This window comes from Thalassophryne amazonica, chromosome 4, assembly GCF_902500255.1.
Source record: "Thalassophryne amazonica chromosome 4, fThaAma1.1, whole genome shotgun sequence".
Classification (NCBI taxonomy): domain Eukaryota; kingdom Metazoa; phylum Chordata; class Actinopteri; order Batrachoidiformes; family Batrachoididae; genus Thalassophryne; species Thalassophryne amazonica.
Genome location: NC_047106.1, coordinates 79714589 through 79736472, shown reverse-complemented (window position 1 = coordinate 79736472; position 21884 = coordinate 79714589). Strand labels below are relative to the sequence as shown.

At 41.2% G+C, this 21884-nt stretch overlaps 1 protein-coding gene across 1 annotated transcript in view; it reads left to right on the top strand.

Moving 5' to 3' along the window:
- Positions 1-21470, top strand: part of zgc:158328 (uncharacterized protein LOC567225 homolog) — a 215016-nt gene extending 193546 nt beyond the window's left edge. The window contains 6 exon segments of the mRNA XM_034168130.1: positions 6015-6143; positions 14329-14457; positions 14587-14715; positions 19646-19774; positions 19860-19988; positions 20354-21470. Coding sequence (XP_034024021.1) covers positions 6015-6143; positions 14329-14457; positions 14587-14715; positions 19646-19774; positions 19860-19988; positions 20354-20433 — 725 coding nt within the window. The 3' untranslated portion in view covers positions 20434-21470.
- Positions 21471-21884: the final 414 nt, after the last annotated feature.

Here is a 21884-nt window from a genome sequence, read left to right as displayed (position 1 = left end):
TCCCTACCCGGACAGAGTTGTGACATCATCACGCATCTGCGTTGGCGCTGCTCTATCACAACTTAAAAATCATCCATCGCTGTCTGTTAAATTAAAAGAGGATATTTGTATTGCAGTACTGACAGTATTATGGTGAGTTCTAATAAACATTAGGTCCATTTCACAGACAGTATTCAATTTACAACAGGAGTAGCCCTTAATCCAGAAAGTAAATCTAGCCGTAATAACATGACTTTCTGCAATATGGGTTGAATTAAGATTAGTTAGACACAGTCCAACCACTAGGAGCAGTGTGCAGCCGCAGTCCAGCACCCAGGAGCCAACTCCAAATCAGTGGCAGAGAAAGGAACAGATTCTTAATAAGCATGTTTTTGTTTGTTGGAGGAAACTGGAGTGCTCTGAGGAAACCCACGCAGACATTTGGGAGAACATGTAAAAAACACACAGAAAGGCCTAGCTGGGAAGCCATCCCATGACCTTCTTGCTGTGATGCAACTGTGCTATCCATGAAGCCACCATGCTGCTAGTTCAGGGCTGCAGAGTACCAAATAAGTCAAATACAAAACATCTCTGCTAATGTGGCTCAACGGTGCCTTGAAAACAACGATTGAATCAAGAAAACTTTTAAATGACATGTCGGACCGAACTCATAACAGTTTAGATTTGGGCAGTTAGTGACCGTCAGATGATACACCATGATTACTTTGTGCACTTCTGTAACCGGTCTCAAACTATACAGCATTTACAACAAATAGCTACGGAGACTGCCAAAAACAAAGTATTGTGAGTACTTGTTTTTCCAAATGTTTCCAACAGCATTCATGCAGCTTTGAGGAAAATGTCCCAATGCACAGTTGAATGGAATGTGGCTGCTAAAGCCTGGTTCACACGGCAGGATCTTAAAATTATCTTTAGGTTCCCAAAACCTGAGAGACAACAAATGTGAAGATAAAAAATCATGGATCTAACAATTTTGGTCGTACAGTGTGTGGTGTTCAGCCACACAGTAAGGACAACAACACCACACACGAACACATTTCACACATGAACATTCACAGCTCAGACAGGAAATCTCGCAAAATCTCTCGAGATTAAACATGACTTCAGAGTAAACAAACGAAGATACTTTGTGGACTATTTAAAACAGAGGGAAAAAACAATACAAAAAGAAAAAGAAAAGGCGTTCTTTAGAGGAGTGGAGACAGCGCGACCACCGGACTTTCTGGTAAGTCAGAACAGCTGTTTTGATTTTATTTTCTGCTCTATGCGTCCATCACCTCGCTTTCTGATTGGCTGCACGTCACATTCAGCAGGCTGTGTGCACGTTTGTGGTCGGAGGACACAACACACGCTGCGATATCGGGCCAAAAAAATCCAACATGTTGAATATCCCCGATTTGTGAACGGAGCGCTCCTGACGCCCTTCCGAGCAGATCAGAGCACTCTTAACACACCACACACGAGAGGAATATCTCATAAGATTATCTTTAGCGTCGTCACGATTGTCGGGGCGTCCTAAGATTGTCGGACGGGGAAGATCGGGTCCGATATCGGACTAATTATCCTGCTGTGTGAACCCGGCTTTACGTTAAGAACGGCGCCACAGGTTAATTCCAAAGTTTACATAAGTGCAATGCTGTGCTATGATGACTTATTTTAAAGTGACAACTTTTAATTTTGATGGAGTCACGGTAAAAGCAGCAGGCGCTCTCCACTGTGAGACTTAGTGCACATGCATGCCCATTAGGCATAATCGCAGCCTGTTAAAAACAGTTTCTGCTAGACGCTCAGCTTTATGCATGCTTAAAAGTGTTGTCATCAATATAACTGTTATAAATCTAAAAAAAAATCTAAAATGAAAAAAATTGTGCTTTTTGTTGACGTTACAAGTTTCGTCAGCATGTCTAGAGAGATACCATCAAATTCTGTAAATCTGGGTAATACCTCAGTAGTTCTGCCCACCTCAATATCAGGGTGTAGTGGCTGGGTTAAGGCATGCTGGGATATGTTCAACCTAATGTTATCTATTTTCTTCTCAAAGTAATCCAGGAAATCTTGTGCTGTAAAAGGCGAGCGAACTACAGGTGGTTGTCCATGAATAAGTGTTGCCACCGTGTTGAACAAGAACTTTGAGTTATGCTTGTTTTTGTTGATCAAATCAGAGTAATAGGTCCGCTATGTAGCCAATAGTGCATGCTTATAGTCTAAGATAGCATCACGCCATGCAAGGTGGCATACTTCTAATTTTGAACGACGCCATTTCCGTTCTAGACCTCTTGCTTTATGCTTGAGGTCACGGAGGTAATCATTGAACCAAGGTGACTGCGATTTGGGGGAGCGCAGTTTCAACACAGGTGGTGCAGTCATGTCGAGTGTCGTTTTGAGCACTGAGTTTAAACTATCCACAAGTCTGTCTACTGACTGGGTATTTGTCAAAAGTGAGGCTAAGACATCAGGCAATCTAGCTTCTAGTTCAGTCTTAGTTGAGGAGTTGACGCATCGCCGTAATGATAAATAAGGTTGTTGTTCCACTAAACACGGCAGTGAAACTGTAAACTTAATAAGTGAGTGATCAGAGACCACTGATGTAAGAGGCATGATGTCAATATTCGTGACAGCAATACCACGTGCGAGAACCAGATCCAGGGTATTTCCACTAATGTGCATCGAATCCCGAATGCATTGCCAAAATCCTAATGCATCCACAATTTCCATAAATGATTTGCAGAGGGGATCAGAAGGCTTATTTATATGAACGTTAAAGTCACCAATGATCAGAATGTTATTTGCTCTCGTTGACAAGTTAGAAATGAACGCACCAAATTCATCTAAGAATTCAGAATATGGGCCAGGAGGCCTATATACAGTGACAAAATAATACGGCTGATTTTTATTCTTCTGACTTTGGCAATGCGTAATATCCTTAGCGGAGCGGAGAATCAGATGCTCAAACGAGTTATATTTGTGACCCCCAACCGCTAATAAGCTAAACCTAGATTTATAAATAAGAGCTACACCCCTGCCTTGCTTCGCATCACGAGGGACGTGACTAAATGTATATGCTGGTGGGCAGGCCTCATTTAAGGGGAGGACAGCTGTAGGTTTAAGCCAGAAAATCTCTAAAACATACAAAGAAATCTTAAGTGCTTTAAATTAATTCGATCTTACATTCCAAAACAGGCAGCCCTCCTGTACATGCATGCTATGATATTCTCGCATATATCGTACTGCATGACAGCATGGGCCCAGGCCACCCCCTAAGTCACAAATCTAATTTCTTTACTGTACAGCATCTTGCGACACAGACAGTAGAGTCGGTACACGTTAGGTTCCAAAATCCGTCAGACTCTGAAAAAGTTAAGCGTTTCGGGGTGAAGTGTGTCATCTCCTCTTTGTACATCCTTTGTAAATCCAAGCCATCACTTTCGCAGTGTTCATTTCACTCTTTCTGTTGGCCATTGGGATGTTTCTCCTTTTTCTAAAATGTATGTCACCAATTGAGAAATGCTGATTAAGATGTTTTCTGGAAATGTACCTGTTAACTCTCAGAAAGAGAGGGATAATTAGCAATAAAATACATCAGCAACCACTAATTATTGCCGCATGTGCATGGATAGACTTACAATCACAAATACTTTGATGTTGTGTTACTAACTGTGACATTAAATAGCATGCAACATGTCCTTTAAAATTCTGTGAATCAGGAGCTGCAATGTCAGTTACAATGATGACAAGCAATTGAAGCAAATTGTTGCATGGTATCACATAACTGTAGATATAAAGTATACATTTACTGTGGAATCCTGTAAGATGCATGGTGTTGGGAAAGTGTCAGTACACGGACCCACAACAGGGGGCGCAAATGAACGGACAATGAAGAAAGTCAAATAACAAAGCTTTACTGTTGTGAACACGCACAACAAACACAACAAATTACAATTTTGGTCACAAGTCGAATTCCAACGGTGTCGTGTGGGCAGGCTCGACGATAGGAGACGTCTGTCCAAGTCGAACCGGAACCACCCGATTTCCTCTGCCACCGAACCCCGGGAATACTGGAGCCGCCAAGTCCCGAACTCCCAGGTGATCACTGCCTCCGCTCGTCGGATCCGGTACTGCTGGCGAGGAACAGAAACAGTCAGATTTGGGTGCGGCTGCACCCAACAACACGTGGGGTGGAAAACACCACCTCCACCTCTACTCAGAAACAACGCTGTAATGTGGGAATAAGAGTACTTATCCAAGTACGTCCTTTTCAGTCTTCAGTCGTTTTACACACAAGCAACAATGGATTAATCCGTATGGCTGGCTGAGTTCGTTACCTCCTTGGTAGAGCGATATCTCGGCAATGAGGTGGAGATGCCGTCCTGCTGATATACCTCCCTGTTGAGTGATATCAGCTGTCTCAGGTGATGGGTGACAGCTGTCACCCTGGCTGCTCCTGTGAGGCGGCAGCGCCCTCTGGTGCCTGGAGCCCGCACTCCAGGCAGGGGCGCCCTCTGGTGGTGGTGGGCCAGCAGTACCTCCTCTTCAGCGGCCCACACAACACATGGGACTGGAATTAAATCTGTGATGAGTTTAATACCAATGATCATACATTTTAAAGAATAATTCCACATCTTCAGATGAAGTATCTTCTTACCATTATGAAAACACAGAGCTGCTTTTAAATGTATTTGACAATTCATGTATGATGTAAAAACTAAAGTGACTCCTGTGGATAAATCTGCTCTAATCTATCCAAAATTTCCCCAAATAAAAATACTTAATACCTAATATTTATTCAAGAAAATGTATTAAATTGATGAGTATGCAACATCTCCCAAATAAAGTTGGACATTTTAACATGGACTTGAATGAGAACCTGCTGTCTTTTGGAGCTAGCCTCAAGTGGCCAGCCGAGGAACTGCAACTTTTTCTTCTTCCGAGTGGGCTTCTTTAGAGCCCAAACTGCTTGGTATGAAAAATTGCTAGCATCGCCTAATGCGATGCAAACAGCCTAACGTTAACATGAAGTGAGTGTCAGAATTTAGAATGTCATTTTAAGAAACAGCAACATTTTTTTGCTTCGAAAAATCTATTGTTTTCAGTTGTTCGTAAAAGGAAATTCTACTTGTCAGCTTAGATAGAATGCATTTATTGCGAGTTGATACAATTTAGAATCATATGACATTTAGTTGATGTTGAACAATGGCGTCCTCAGTTCTGCTGTATTCAGAATGTCAAACCCAGTCCCAATTTGATCCACAGATCATAAAGTGAAATATACTAATGCTTGCTTAAAGGGCATTTTAGTTTAGGACGAGGCTTAATCCCTTTCTCTGAAACCACCCCATTGGGTTAACAGTGAGGTTGACATGCATCAGTGGAAACAATTGTCTCTAATGCCTTCATCAAAAATAAGAGGTTTAGCTGGAAAGTGAGACACAACCAGGAACATTAGGGTGTGTTTTTCAACATTTTAACTGCATATTTAAGCAACAAATTTGCTATTTCCTCAGTTTGAGCACAGTGCTGCTCATCAGAGGGCTTTCCCCCAGGAAACAAAGGAGGAGTTGGCTTTTCTTAATCTCTCCTTTTATCAACATTTCTACTGGATTGCTAATGGGACTTTCCAGAGCTGATTTAGTGGCCTACATGTACGAGGACATACAGTTCCACCTCTTGCTTTCTCCTTAAGTGTTTACAGAAATTTAAAAGTAATTATTCTCTGTGTTCCATGTTGCAGGGTTTGGCACAGGCACAAATAAATAAACACTGATATCAAACACAGTTTGCTTTTTGTTTTCTTAATCGAAATTACCCAAAGAAACATGATTATTCTTTTAAATCAGCGCCAAATTACACTACACTGGCATCTTTTTTAATGAACTGAGCTTAAACAAACATGAATGTGCTTAGTGCAGTCTTGTGTGTGTGTGTGCGCGCGCGTTAACACTCTTTGCATGGTGCGGATGCTAACTACACTTGAAAGACCTGCCATACTTGCATAGTTTTTTGTGTTATTCCTGCAGACTGTCCTGCGGGGCGCTACGGTCCACAGTGCAGAAACCTCTGTGCCTGTCAGAACGGAGGTCTGTGTGACCCAGTCAGTGGGTTTTGCAAGTGTGGACTTGGCTGGACTGGACTCCACTGTGGCACAGGTACAGTTTCAAAAACAGCAGAAGTGGGTGTTGTATTGATGTTCAAGGACAAAAAAATACCTGAAGGTGCAGAGATGAGTTTTTAAAACTTTACAACTGCAACAGCCTGGCCCAGCACCCTGAAAGTGTCTATATTTTACAACAAAATGGCAATGTATGATTACCTGTGGAAATCTTTCCTTGCTTAGAGCAAAGTGATTCCAAACATGATATACCATATCTGTGTGCTGGACTGGACTGAGTGTCAGCCCACACCCTTTTTTGAAGAAAGTTGGTGAAATGCCCACCCTAAATTAAATACATTTTTATTGAAGTTTTTTAAATGCCCACACTAAAATAAATTAATTTTGTGACTCCAACACATCATAAAAAGCAAAAAATAATCAATTTTCACTATGTTTATCTCATCTCTTCCACACATCAGTGTACGCTGGTAGTAGTTACATGACAATGGCGTCAATTTGAAATTTTGCAGTCTGAGACTTAGAGCACACACTGGCAGACTGAGTAAACAGATGAGAATGGATTTAATTAATAATTTGTCCAGTATCAAAAATCATCTGATGTGTTGTTTTCTGGTAGATTTCGGGCTCTGATGGAATGAGTACACAAACAGCAGCTGTCGTCGTGCAGCACTTCTGAATGTGAACAGATGATTGAAAACCGAACTTATCTCACGTCTCCTCCTGTAGTCTGTCGCTGCAGGCAGAATTCTGCTGTGACGGTATTTCTGCTGCCGACATGAGAAAGCAGCTTAACATCAACTGGACGTCCACGGACAAGTTATGAACTAGTACAGGACAAAACAAAATTGCAGCCCTCGGGAATGTTCTCTGTCTGATGTCCCCTCAAAGTTTTGATCATGCAAACAACTTCCCGACTGACCTGCCAGACATCAGCAGACAAGGAGCACATTTAATGAATGAGAAAAGTATTTGTGCAGGACAAAATCAGACACAAACAGGTGAGTTATTTATGATTTATTTTTTAAATTGTGATTAAATCAGGACTTTTATTGTAATTGGCATTCCGACAAATGTGATACTGCTCATGCTTGTGCATCGGCCTGCTCCCTCTTCAGGCAGAATTTTGCATGGAACTCCCTAGGCACTCCAGTGCATGAGTACAGTAGTCCCATGCAATCTTAAGAAAATTTAAATGAAAGAACAAGATGTGTGGGTTAAAACTTGTGGTTTAAAAGTAGTTTACTCTTTTCTCAATTACTTCACTTCTGAAATTGGTTTAAATACCGTCCTTCTTGACAGCTCAGTAGTAAACTAGAACAGTATTGGATTGATGGGTAAGTAGTCCAGTTAGCTTTGGGTTAGTCATGACAACAGGATTCATTGTAAATAAAAAAATTAGCTGTTATTTGTACAGGACTAATTCTGTAAAAAAATAGTGAGAATATGCAAGAAATATCTGATAGAACAACCTGTAAATTTGATGGTATAATGCTGTTATTTACATAATTTACACTTTAAACCATTAAATCCAACAGCTTTTTTTTTTTTTTCAAAATTAAAAATATCATGCTGTTTTGAAACTTTATTTCTGTAGAATTAAGCACATTTGTTACTTTTGATACATTGAATCCCATTCAAAGAAATTTTCTTGTGGTCCTCCCATTTTGCTTCAAAGGTGTTCACCAGCGTGTCTGGAAGAATTAATCAACATCTTGAGGCTACTTCTTAATGACATGTGCACCAGAGTTCTGGTGAATGGCACAAAAACTGAAACCAGCAATGGTCAATCAGGAGTAGAGCAGGGTTGCGTCTTTGCCCATATGCTCTTCACCATCTTCAACATGCTCTTCAGCAACAATTCTCCATCTGATCACCGACAAGGTGCCACCATTAATTGATACTGTGTACAGAATGGATGAAAACCTCATCAATCTGAGCCAAGAAAAAATCATCACCACTTCGCTCCTGGACTTCCAGTATGCTGACAACAGCAGTGTGACATCCTTTACGGAGGAAGGTCTTCAGAAAATCCTCAAGGATCTTCAACAAAGCCAACACTGTGCTTTGTCTTCACATCAAGCTGAAAAACACACAGGTCCTGTATCAGCCTCCACCAACATGGTCAACCCAAAGAAGTTTTGTATTGTATTGGTGTTTTGTCCACGCAGAGCTGACATTTTTGGTAGCCAAAAGCGTTACTTTTTGAAAACGAGTCCCAGAGTGGATAAAAATGCAGGATTCACCTCTTTGTGTGGATAGGTAATACAGAACTTTTCCGAAACAATGATGTCATAGCCTCAGCTCTCTATGGTTAGCCTCTCATAATGAATGACATGTTGTTAACTGTGTAATTTAATTTCTTTCTTTTTTTCTGTTTTGGTGGATCCTTAATGGTGTTTGTTTTCGTCACTAGCAAAATGCTAAAGAGTCATAGAATGGCTGTGATGAATGCTGTCACCATTGTGACTAATACAATAATTGCAGAACAGACTTTCAGCTTTTAAAATTAGTTATTTTATCTTCTTGTTGGTGGTGGGACAGAGCACCTGGCTTCTTCTTGCTCAGTCTGAGACATTCACTCACAAACACTGAGGGACGTCTTTAAAAACGTGACGTTATTCACAAGTAATTTCCATGATAAGGAATTAATGCATTTTCAGATGTCATCTGTGAAAACAAGGCTGTCTTATGTGGATAACAGTTTTCAGCAGGCTGTGATGATGAATCTGGCTGAAAGGACACAAGAGCTGGGATTAAAAGACTTTATATTTACGCTGTGTTACGCTTTGCAAAGTTATGGCTTCGGCTCCCATTTTGATTAGCTCCTTACACCAGTTATATGCTTGCTACATGCCATCTTCTCTGTTTTTGTGGAACCATTTCAGCTCCACATACAGGCCTGGTATATGTACTACAGCGTTTTCAAGCTGTTTTAGTGGATGTGTGTCAACACAGATATTTCTTGAAACTGTGCTCTGTTTACAGAACACTTTTTGAAAAGCAATAAAGAAAAGGATTATATAGAGAAAGTTCCGTTTCTGTGTGTACAAGGCCAAAGAGACAGTCTTCCTTACCTCAGAGGGATTGCCAAGACAATTGCCATATTAAGATATTGTTACTGTATTTGTACAGACTGTTAATCTGAGGAGTTCTGAAAAAAATCTTGTCTGTTTATAATTGAGTAGACTATTATACAAATAGTCTACTCAATATAGCTTCACCTCGTTGAATGTACATTCCATCTTTCACCTCATGAAATATTCGTACCATTGAAATAATGAAAAAATATTCATTATTTGTATTATATAAGGGCTCAAATAGATCCTTGCCATTTGCTATTTTATTAATTTATAAACAACAGAAAAGGGACTTACATTTTGGTGTTTCACTGGTGCTTAACAGTCCAATACGAACTTTACAGTGGAGTCCAAAATTGCGATGATATAGTCTGTGATGCCGTGCACTGACTTTCAGTCCAACAAAAAAATAACGTCAGAAATGTGACGGCTGATAGCGGAGTGGATTTGTTTTTTGTGTGTGTGTGTGTGTTAGAAGAATTAGCAAAATCAGTTAGCTCCTTCAAATTGTCGTCTGCAAGCAAAACAAACTCTATGTTTAGCTAAACACCGCCCCTGCTACTGTGAGCATGCACGGTGGTCAAGGCATGCAATAGCACATTTCATATAGCATCAGAATTGCACGCTAAAAAAGAACTATTACATGGTCAATGAAACACAACGGCAAATGGTACGAATAATCCATGTCACGTGACATACAGCCCACCAATCAAATGACAAATATCCACTCAGCTGTAATGTAAATATTGTTATATCATAGTTGTAACAGAATCTGTTATATACAGTTGTATGTAAACGTTTGGGCACCCCTGATGATTTCCATGATTTTCCTTTATAAATCATTGGTTGTTTGGATCATCACTTTAAGTTAAATATATCATATAGCAGACAAACACAGTGATATTTGAGAAGTGAAATGAAGTTTATAGGATTTACAGAAAATGTGCAATAATTCTTTAAACAAAATTAAATAGATGCATAAATTTGGGCACGCCAACATAAAAAATACTTCAGTATCTCCTTTTGCAGAAATAAGCCTCGAAATGCCTTCTGTAGCTTCCGATGAAAGTCTGGATTCTGATTGAAGGTATTTTGGACCATTCTTCTTTGCAAAACATCTCCAGTTCAGTCAGGTTTGTTGGTTTCTGAGCATGGACAGCCCACTTAAAATCACACCACAGATTTTCAATAATATTCAGGTCTGGGGACTGAGATGGTCATTCCAGAACGTTGTACTTGTTGCTCTGCATGAATGCCTTAGTAGATTTTGAGCAGCGTTTAGGGTCATTGTCTTGTTGAAAGATCCAGCCCCGGCACAACTTCAACTTTGTCACTGATTCATGAACATTGTTCTCAAGAATCTGCTCATATTGACTGGAATCCATGTGACCCTCAACTTTAACAAGATTCTCAGTACCTGTACTGGCCACACAGCCCCACAGCATGATGGAACTACCTCCATTTACTGTAGGTAGCAAGTGTTTTTCTTGGAATGCTGTGCTCTTTTTCAGCCATGCATACTGCCCCTTGTTATGTCCAAATAACTCAATTTTAGTTTTATCAGTCCACAGCACCTTATTCCAAAATGAAGCTGGCTTGTCCAAATGTGCTTTAGCATACCTGAAGTGACTCTGTTTGTGGCATGTACGCAGAAAAGGCTTCCTCTGCATTACAGCATCATACAGCATCTCCTTGTGCAAAGTGTGCTGTATAGTTGAACGATGCGCAGAGACACTATCTGGAGCACGATCATGTTGTAGGTCTTTGGAACAGATCTGTGGGTTAACTGACTGTTCTCACCATCCTTCGCTGCTGCTTATCTGAGATGTTTCTTGGCCTACCACTTCGGCCTTAACTAGAACAGTGCCTGTGGTCTTCCATTTCTTCACTATATTCCTCACATAGTACAGCAGATAACCGTAAGAATCATTCAAATCCGGTTAACCTTTTGGTACATATTGTAGAAAAGTAACTTTAGCTATTTGAATTTTCAATAGGGGGCCAAGTAGGGGTCAATTGAAGAATTGCACAGGGTCAAAATTAAAAAAATGTTCCAATCATATTGAAAGTGATACCACATTATGTATCTGATGACAATGATTCAAAAAAGGTATAGTTTGGGCTATCTATAACTGACTGTTATGGGGTAAAAACAGCAAGAATGGTGACAAAGGTCAGTTTCAGTTTGTACAGGGGTCAAAAGTTAAAGTTGCTCCAGTTTTGGTAAAATGTGGTGCAAATTATTGAACTAATAGGATTAACAAATGGAATAGTTCTGACCGTGTTGAATGTTTGGTCTCCAAAGTAACGTCAACGTCCATTGGATTCTATGACATGTGACATATGTTACCCCGTAACATGATAACTAAGCATGACACATGGTGCAAACTATTCCTTTTTAAAATCCTACTAACTCAATCAATAATTTGCATCATGTTTTACCATAATTGGAGCAACTTCAACTTTTGACCCCTGTACAAACTGAAAGTGACTTTTGTCGCCATGCTTGCTGTTTTTACCCCATAACTCCAGAACATTCAGTCACAGATAGTCCAAACTATACCTTTTTGGAATGTTTGTGATCAGACACATAATGTGGTATAGCTTTCAATATGATTGGAACATTTTTTTGACCCCTATGCGGTTCTTCAATTGACCGTTACTTGGCCCCCTATTGAAAATTCAAATGGCTAATGTTGTTTTTCTAAAATATGTACCAAATGGTATACACAGTCAAACATTGGTGTTTGTAACCGGATTTGAAGGATTCCTCTGCAAATATTCTGTTATCTGCTGCGCTAACATTGGAAACTGACAGCCGAAATCTCTGAGATAGCTTTTTGTTTCCTTCCCCTAAACCATGATGTTGAACAATCTTCGTTTTCAGGTCATTTGAGAGGTGTTTAGAGGCTCTCATGTTGCCACTCATTAGAAGAGATGCAAAGAGGGGAATCATTTGTAAATGGGCACCTTAAATACCCTTTCTCATGATTGGATTCACCTGTGTAAGGAGGTCAAGGGTCAGTGAGCTTACCAAACCAATTTTGTGTTCCAATAATTAGTGCTAAATGTATTCAAATCAATAAAATGTCAAGGGTGCCCAAATTTATGTCTTTTTTTTTATTTATTTATTTATTTATTTATTTGCAAATTACAATGATTTTATACTTTATTTTATACTTATATATTATACTATGTTCTGTAAAGGTATTTACATACAACCCCAATTCCAGTGAAGTTGGAACGTTGTGTGAAATGTAAATAAAAACAGATTACAATGATTTTCAAATCCTCTTCAACCTATATTCAATTGAATACACCACAAAGACAAGATATTTAATGTTCAAACTGATAAACTTCATTGTTTTTGTGCAAATATTTGCTCATTTTGAAATGGATGCCTGCAACACGTTTCAAAAATGCTGGGACAGTGGTATGTTTACTACTGTGTTACATCACCTTTCCTTCTAACAACACTCAAGAAGCATTTGGGAACTGAGGACACTCATTGTGAGTGTCATGATTGGATATAAAAGGAGCATCCCCAAAAGTCTCATCCATTCACAAGCAAAGATGGGGTGAGGATCACCACTTTGTGAACAACTACATGAAAAAAATAGTCCAACAGTTTAAGAACAATGTTTCTCAACATTCAATTGCAAGGAATTTAGGGATTCCATCAGCTAAAGTCCATAATCAGAAAATTCAGAGAATATGTGTAGTATTTAAAACTTTCTACACGTAAGCGGCAAGGTCGAAAACCAACATTGAATGCCTGTGACCTTCAATCCATCAGGCGGCACTGCATTAAAAACCAACATCATTGTGTAAAGGATCTTACTGCGTGGGTTCAGGAACACTTTGGAAAATCATTGTCAGTTAACACAGTTTGTCGCTACATCTACAAATGCAAGTTAAAACTCTACCATGCACCATCAGTGCTGAAAGGTACATCCAGATTTTGGAGCAACACATGTTGCCATCCAAGCAACGTCTTTTTCAGGGACGTCCCTGCTTATTTCAGCAAGACAATGCCAAGCCACATTCTGCACGTGTTACAACAGTGTGGCTTCGTAGTAAAAGAGTGCGGGTACTAGACTGGCCTGCCTGCAGTCCAGACCTGTCGCCCACTGAAAATGTGTGGCGCATTATGAAGCGCAAAATAGGACAGCGGGGACCCCGGACTGTTGAACAACTGAGATCGTACATCAAGCAAGAATGGGAAAGAATTCCACCTAAAGCCTACAATTAGTGTCCTCAGTTCCCAAAACGCTTATTGATTGTTGTTAGAAGGAAAGGTGATGTAACACAGTGGTAAACATACCACTGTCCCAGCTTTTTTGAAACGTGTTGCAGGCATCCATTTCAAAATGAGCAAATATTTGCACAAAAACAACAAAGTTTATCAGTTTGAACATTAAATATCTTGTCTTTGTGGTGTATTCAATTGAATATAAGTTGAAGAGGATTTACAAATCATTGTATTCTGTTTTTATTTACATTTTACACAATGTCCCAACTTCACTGGAATTGGGGTTGTTTTCTTTACAACCTGGTCTCATGGCAAGTCATGATTCAGCAGCACGAAATATACATTAATCTATTGGTTTGTGATATTGTGATGAAAAGCACCTTATTTTCATCACGGCAGCACAAATTCATTCTAATTCATTCCGTGAAGTGTGTGTGTCGGGGGGGTACAGTTAGGGTTGGGGGAAGGAGTAGATTAGGTTTTGATTAAGGTTACGGTTGGGGTAGGAGTAGGGTTCGTAATAGTGAGTTTAAAAAAACCCAGTATGAAAATTTGACTGATTTTGTGACGGGAGCACGAAAAAAAAACCCATGAGACTGGGCTGGTTTTTTTACTGTATTTTTTTATAGAATGATTCTGGCCACCACAGCTTCCAGGGTTGTTTCCCCCTAGAGTTTGTTTTTTTTCTTACAGTGCTGTGTATGTCAAATGGCTGTGGTCTTGAAGGACCCCCCCCCCCCCCCACACACACACACACACACACACACACACCTACCTACATGGTTTGGTCTGTTCATGTTAGTTAGCATTGTTGCATTTGCCATTGATTCTTGCTTTCTACTCTGGAGACCCTAGTGTTCTAGTTGGGGGGTGTGTGTGTGTGTGTTCAGCATGTTCCCAGGGAAAATATGGACCTGATTGTGTGCAAGACTGTACATGCCAAAATAATGGCACCTGTGACCGTTTCAGTGGCACCTGCAGCTGTACTGCTGGATACTACGGAGATGCATGTCAACACGGTATGCAAAAAAGCATTTTGCTCTCAAATGCTTTTCAAAAATTAATAATAAATAGGATTATCGATAATTACATCAGCAATCATAGAGATCAGTTTCAGCTGTATCATCAAACACATATGTCCTCTCCAGGATGCCCGTCTGGTTTTTTTGGAGTGAACTGTGCCAGTACTTGTGACTGTAAGGAGGGCAACACATGTGATCATGTGACAGGACAATGTCTATGCCCCCCAGGCTACTATGGGCCACAATGCCAAACAAGTGAGTTTCTTCCTCAAATTTCAGCCACAACAGATCGACCATTTACGTACATCTCATTCTGTCCTCTGCATCTTCCTAATCATTTCTAATTCTGTTCATCCTCGTCACTCCCAAAGAAAATCCCAACACCTTCAGCTGGTTTCACTACTGTTTTGTAAACTTTCTCTTTCACTCTTGCAGGTATTCTTCTCTCATCAGTCACTCCTGCCCCCTTTCTCCACCCACTCCACCCTGCCTACACTCTGTTTTTCACCTCTCTACCACATGCTTCATTACTTTGGAAAGTTGACCACAAGTATTTAAAATTGTATACAGTGCATCTCGAAAGTATTCACAGCACTTCACTTTTTCCAGTTCAGTTTCAATTCAGGTCACTTTATTTTTTTGTATAGAACCATTTCACAACAAAGCTGCCTCAAGGCTCTGCACATGAGTAAGGTCTAACCTTACCAACCCCCCTGAGCAAGCACACAGGTGACAGTGGTAAGGGACCCATCACACTATAGAGCATGAATGCTATATGAATCACACAAATTGGAAAAACAAACAGAATTCAAGCTTCATTCGGATGAGACGGACATTTGTACAGCTGTGTATGGATGCCGTTCGAATACCCAGAATGTGGTACGAAGCCAGCTTGAATGATTCGTGCACATGCGGAGAGCAGCAGCTCTCAAGTCCAGGTCAACTACCCAGAGTGCAGGTCGAATGATGTAACACGAAAAAAATAAAAACAGAATAAAATAAAACAGACAAAGAATAAGAAGAATACAGCACAAAACCCCACAATGCGGGCAGAATGCCCCTCCAATGCCATACGTGCCACCCAAGGTCTGGGTGAAGGCAAACCAGGGGGAGTGGCTGGGTGAGCGCTGTGATCCGCTGTGTTGAAGACCTGCCATGTCACACTGTTGGGTGTTGAATGACATCCAGCCCACGGACCGATTACATGTAAACCAGGGTCCCCTGACCATAGCATCACTGGAATACATGTGTGATCAGATTATTACTGACATCTGATCACCGACATGCACACCCACAGCCACTATTACCGGTAATAGCCCGTATAAATAAAAGTATAAAAATGGGTAAGTGTTTGTCCACCTGCGCAGCACAAATGTGGTACAACCGCCCTTTGAATGCCGTTCGAATACTCCCCAGTTCGAATGCAGCACAACAGTGGTGTGCATGTTATCTACATTCATGCTGGCCATGCAATCTAGACAGATTTTAAGTGCCACACAAATGCTGTACGAGTGCAGCTCAAATTTGCATGACTGCCATTTGAATTCTCATTCGTACGGCATTTGGGTGCATTTGTGCTCTAGTGTGATGCAGAGGAAAAACTCCTTTCCACATTTTGTTGTGTTACAACCTTATTCCGAAATAGGGTAAATTATTATTATTTTTTTTACATTTCTAAATTTACTAAAAAAAAAATAAAAAAAGAAATCACGTGTGCATAAATATTCACACCCTACTTTGTTGATGGACCAATGACAGCAATTACAGCCTCAAGTCTTGAATATGATGCCACAAGCTTAGCACACCTATCTTTCAGGCAATTTTGCCCATTCCTCTTTGCAGCACCTCTCAAGCTCCATCAGGTTGGATGGGGAGCATCGGTGCACAGCCACTTTCAGATCTCTCCAAAGATGTTCAATCAGATTCGGGTCTGGACTCTGGCTGGGCCACTTAAGGACATTCACAGAGTCATCCTGAAGCCACTCCTTTGATATCTTGGCTGTGTTTAGGGTCATTGTCCTGCTGAAAGATGAACTGTCTTCCCAGTCTGAGGTCAAGAGCGCTCTGTAGCAGGTTTTCATCCAGGATGTCTCTGTACATTGCTGCATTCATTTTTCCCTCAATCCTGACTAGTCTCCCAGTTCCTGCCACTGAAAAACATACCCACAGCATGATGCTGCCACCATCATGCTTCAATGTAGGGATGTTGCCTGGTTTCCTCCAAGCATGATACCTAGCATTCACGCCAAAGAGTTCAGTCTTTGTTTCATCAGACCAGAGAATTTTATTTCTCATGGTCTGAGAGTCCTTCAGCTGCCTTTTGGCAAACTCCAGGAAGTGATGGTCTAGTTGGTAAGTGTTGGGCTTGAGACCAGAGGATCTTTGGTTCAAATCCCAGCCTGACCGGAAAATCACTAAGGGCTCTTGGGCAAGTTCCTTAATCCTCTAGTTGTTCCCGGTGTGTAGTGAGTACCTTATATGGCAGCACCCTCACATCGGGGTGAATGTGAGGCATTATTTGTAAAGTGCTTTGAGCGTCTGATGCAGATGGAAAAGCGCTATATAAATGCAGTCCATTTACCATTCCAGGAAGGTTGCCATGTGCCTTTTACTAAGGAGTGGCTTCTGTCTGGTGCTGGCCACTCTACCATACAGCCCTATTTGGTGGATTGCTACAGAGATTCTTGTCCTTCTGGAAGGTTCTCCTCTCTCCACAGAGGAATGCTGGAGCTCCTCAACTGATTAATATCACTTTGAGCAGATGGAATCAGTTAATCAGTAAAATCACCTGGTGAATTCAGTGGCTGCAAAGAAAACCTGCACCCTCTTGGCCCTTTCTGGAACAAACTGCCTGCCCCTGCTGTAGTTAGTGCAGCTCTGCACATCACCTTAGTTCTTAAAAACCAGAACCAGCACTTCTCCTCCACTCCTCAGACATGGTTGCACTTTCCAAGATTTTATGATACAATCTGGTTTGAAACTCCGCTGTCATCTCTCCTAAATATTCCCATGCCTCCACTGGAATATCATCTGGACCAACTGCCTTTCCACTCTTCATCCTCTTCGTAGCTGTCCTCACTTCATCCTTACTAATCCCTTGGATTTTCTGAGTTACTCTCGCCACATCATGCAGTCTTCTTTCATTAATCAGCTCCTCAAATATTCCTTCCCCCTTCTCAACACACTTTCATCACTTGTCAGCACATTACCATCTGCATCCTTTATCGCTCTAACCTGCTGCATATCCTTTTCTCTTTCCTTAGTGCTTCTGTGTGAAGACATACAGTTCGCTGTAGGCCCTTTCCTTAGCATTTGCTACTTCTCTTTTACTTTACGCTGCATGTTCTTGTACTCCTGTCTACTTTGATCATCTCTCTGAATATTCCATTTTTTGTCCATCTCCTCCTTATACTTTACATGTTTTATTCGCCACCAAGTCTCTTTGTCTTCCTTCCTATGTCCAGATGTCACACCCAGTACCTTCCTACCTGTTGTCCAGCTGTCCAAAATCACTTCCATCTCATGCCTTCCTCCCTGAATTTCACACAATGGTCTTCTCCTTCAGCTTCTACCATGTGATCCTTGGTTTAGCTCTCACTCTCTTCTTCTTCACCTCTAACATCATTCCATAAACCGCGACCCAGTGCTGTCTAGCTCTGCTCTATCCTGCCATCCGGTCTTGAACGTCTTTTAGATTGCATCCACTACAGAGAATGTAGTCCACCTGTGTGCACTTTCCTGCACTCTTATATGTCACCCTGTGCTCCTTTGGGCTTCATGAAAGCAGACCTAGATAAAGAATAGAGCCTTACATGCCAGCACCCTGAAGTAGGTGTGTTTGCATGTCAATTGGCGAATGTAAGGCGTCATTGTAAAACATTTTGACCATCTGCATCAAATGAAAAAGCACTATAGTAAAGCCATCCAATTCCCATTTCTGTGAATGCTTATGAATGAATTTGGGCTTGTACAATCCTACATAAGGGCCCTTTCACACATAACACAAAAAACACAGAAACCAGAAGAAAATCCATGAACCAAATATGAAATGGGGAACCACAAACCATCCACCTGCTGTTGTGAGGGATGCATGATCGCACTGTGTTCGTGTACGCACACGAGCATGCACAAAACCGTTGCTGATGTGTCGTGCACGCTCGTGTGCGTACACGAACACAGTGCAATAAGCTGGACCGTGTTGCACCACATCGCGTCATTGATGTGGAGAAAGATAAAATAAAAACTGGGTGTATAATTAGTGAAAATCACTGGGTTGATATCAATAATGAATAAAAAGGGATGCAAAACAGAACCCTATGGTTAAATAATCCTGGTTAAATAAAAAAAAAAAGAATGCCAATCATGGGATTCAAACCTGCAATTTACAAAAGCTCAGAATACCAAACAAGAACTTTACCACTGCGTTACAATCACTGTGACTGAATGTCACGCATGTTCTGCCCGAACATGCACGACATTCAGATCACCTGCTGCATGATCTGACGGTCCATTTCACATGCAGTCTACTGAGGTGCGCTGTGTGCGGCTGCTGCAGCCCAGCTATGTGTGCTCAGACGTGGTTGTCCGGCCCCCATATGATCATGGGCGTGACACACGTGCAATACACATGCACGCCACGTGTGTTGCTTTTTACAACACCACACTCATGGGGACAAATTTCACATCCAGCACAAGTGATCGTCTGCTCTCTATTTTCGAGCTCACAGTGTGAATGGCCACACATTTTCTAACTTTCAAGCGAGCGGTGTTGGATGTTCGTGTATGTCACATGGAATTTTGCCGACACCTGCCAGGAGAGGGATCGAATGAGTTCTCACAGGGCACACTCTCTGTCTTTCAGCTGCTGGTGTGCGTGAATAATTGTAGCAGCAGGTGTATGAGGCGTTGGAGGCAGCTCCGATTTTTCACAAAAGGCATGCAATTCTTCCTTTGTGCACTAGTCGGCTTCAGTCGTGTTATGTGTGCACTGTTTATTACACCACTTTTTGTGCTAATACTTTATGCATCCTCACCTGTTTTTCCCTCTCTCAATGTGCTTATATGAGCATTCTTGACAATGCTGAAGTGTACCTAAAATGTTTGCTACAAGCCGAAAATGCTCAGTGTCAACAATATCTTATACACATTTCACAACCTGTGTGTGTCCTTGGTTTTTGGTTGTCAGGGTGTGAAGTGGGCAGATTTGGGCTGAGCTGTGGAGAGACATGTGAGTGCCATGGCGGGACCCCGTGTGATGCATCCACAGGACGGTGCCTCTGCCCCTCTGGAAGAACAGGGCAGAGATGTGAAAGAGGTATCTCATTCTGTTAACAGTACATCTGCAACAGCTATAGCAAATGAAACATCTCTCTCTCTCTCTCTCTGTCTCTCTCTCTCAGACTGTGCTGGAGAACGTTTTGGCCCAGACTGTTTCCTGCTGTGCCAGTGTTCCCATGGGGCCCGCTGCGATGGGCTTAACGGGCGGTGTCTGTGCCCACTCTCCTGGTTGGGCCCCACTTGTAGTGAACGTAATCCTAAAGTCCCAAAGCACACCCAAGCACGACTGAGACTGTCGAGCGAAAGCGGAGCGGTCATACAAGGTCGCGGGCCATAAAACTGAACCAGCTTTAGTGAAATAGTGTGTGAGAGGCTGAGCCCCATCACTCTGTGTGTCAACCTGTCGTCCCCAATAGCAGCTCCTGTCTCCTGACAGTTATTTTAATCTGCACCCAGCATGGTGGCATGGCTGAGGCTGTCTTCAGTTTACCTCCTCAAAGCGTAACTCACGGGAGAATACGTAACAGTTACTTCTCCTCTAAAAACCCCAGGACATTTGTTTTTGATTTTCAAATACTGCTGATGTCTTCTTATTGATTTTTTCGTTCTTTGTTAGCTGTACTATACCAAATACCAGGATCACTGAGCTTCTCTCTGACCCAAAAGAGAAGACGAGCAGGCAGTAGAACCACATAGCCCAAATAAAGGAGCAAACACAGGACTGGACATTCAAATACAGGGCTTGGATCTTCAAAGAACTGCTACACTCATGATGGTCATGAAGGGAATTCTGTGTATTGTTGTCATACTAGGCATTGTCTCTGAGCCTGGTACTCAAACTGATCAGGCATTGGACTGCACATAGCAACAGAATAAAAAAAAACAAACTCTAAATACACAAAACTGTCTACAACAGAGGTTTACAAACTGTGAGGCGTGCTCCCCCCTGGGGGGCACCAAAGTTCTTCAGGGGGACCACGAGGGATGGGTACCATGAACGGGTTCTTTTTGAGAATCATTAAGAAATGATTTGATCCATCGATATCAATAGCCTTTTTTGCATAACGAGTCCCTTATCGGTCCTTCAGAGCAGCCATTGTTTTAGAGGGTGTTTTATCAGGAAAATGATCATTTCTATCTATCGATCTTTCTAACCGCTTCTGTAATGGCTCAGCTTTGAAGCTTGAACCAATGAAGCAGTGCTCCGATCCACTGCTGCATTAGTTCATTGCTTCGGTGCTTTTCAGAAGCGGCAAGTCCGCTTCTCAGCCCCTCTCAAAGCCATTTAAAAATGTCCTTTGTGAGTCACTTTTGTGCAGATTAAAGTCACTAACTGGGACTCTTGTCTTGTTGTAGGAAAGAAACGCGTATCGCCCTCCTTTCCGTTTGCACAGCTCTAAACACTACGCTAGTCTCTGTCGAATCAAGTTAGAGTCCGGTCAGAATTAATAACTTCAAAGCGAATCACCGTTTTAAATGACAGCTCTTTCCAAGCATTGTAACACAGACAACAAGCTACAACAGACTAAAAATTGGTTTTTTTCTCCCAAAATGAGACATCCTGCGTTCTTTATGAATTACATTGATGTTGACTTGCAGTGCAACTGGCTGTATAAGAGCTCAGCTTAAAGGTATGGAGTTAGATTTGTGCCGTTAATCTCTGAAAGGAAATGCTTTTGAGAAAAACTACAGATTTTGTTTATTTTTATTTATCTCCAGAGCTCAAGGTTCCAGTGACCAATTTCATATTAATTTACTGTAAGACTCAATAAAATGTTATTGACATAGAAAACCTGTGAAGCCTACTTTTAGTACACAGAAAATTCACAGGAGGTATTGATAAGGGAATCGATAAGGAATTGTATCGATAAGTGGAATCGATATTGGCATCAATATCGATAAAATCTTTGCAACCACCCAATTCACCATCAATTCCCATCCCTTTATTATTTATGTTAAAATGTGTTATGCTAAAAATGTTTAAAAACAGAGATGTTTAAATCTTAAAAAAACCTGATGTTTAAAATATGAAAAAAGATAAAAAAAATAGAAGAATAGAAAGTTCTTAAAAACATGTTTAAAATATTTGCAAAGGCTGTAAAATGTGTAAATGCATAGACAGTTACTTAAAAACACAAATACTTTTA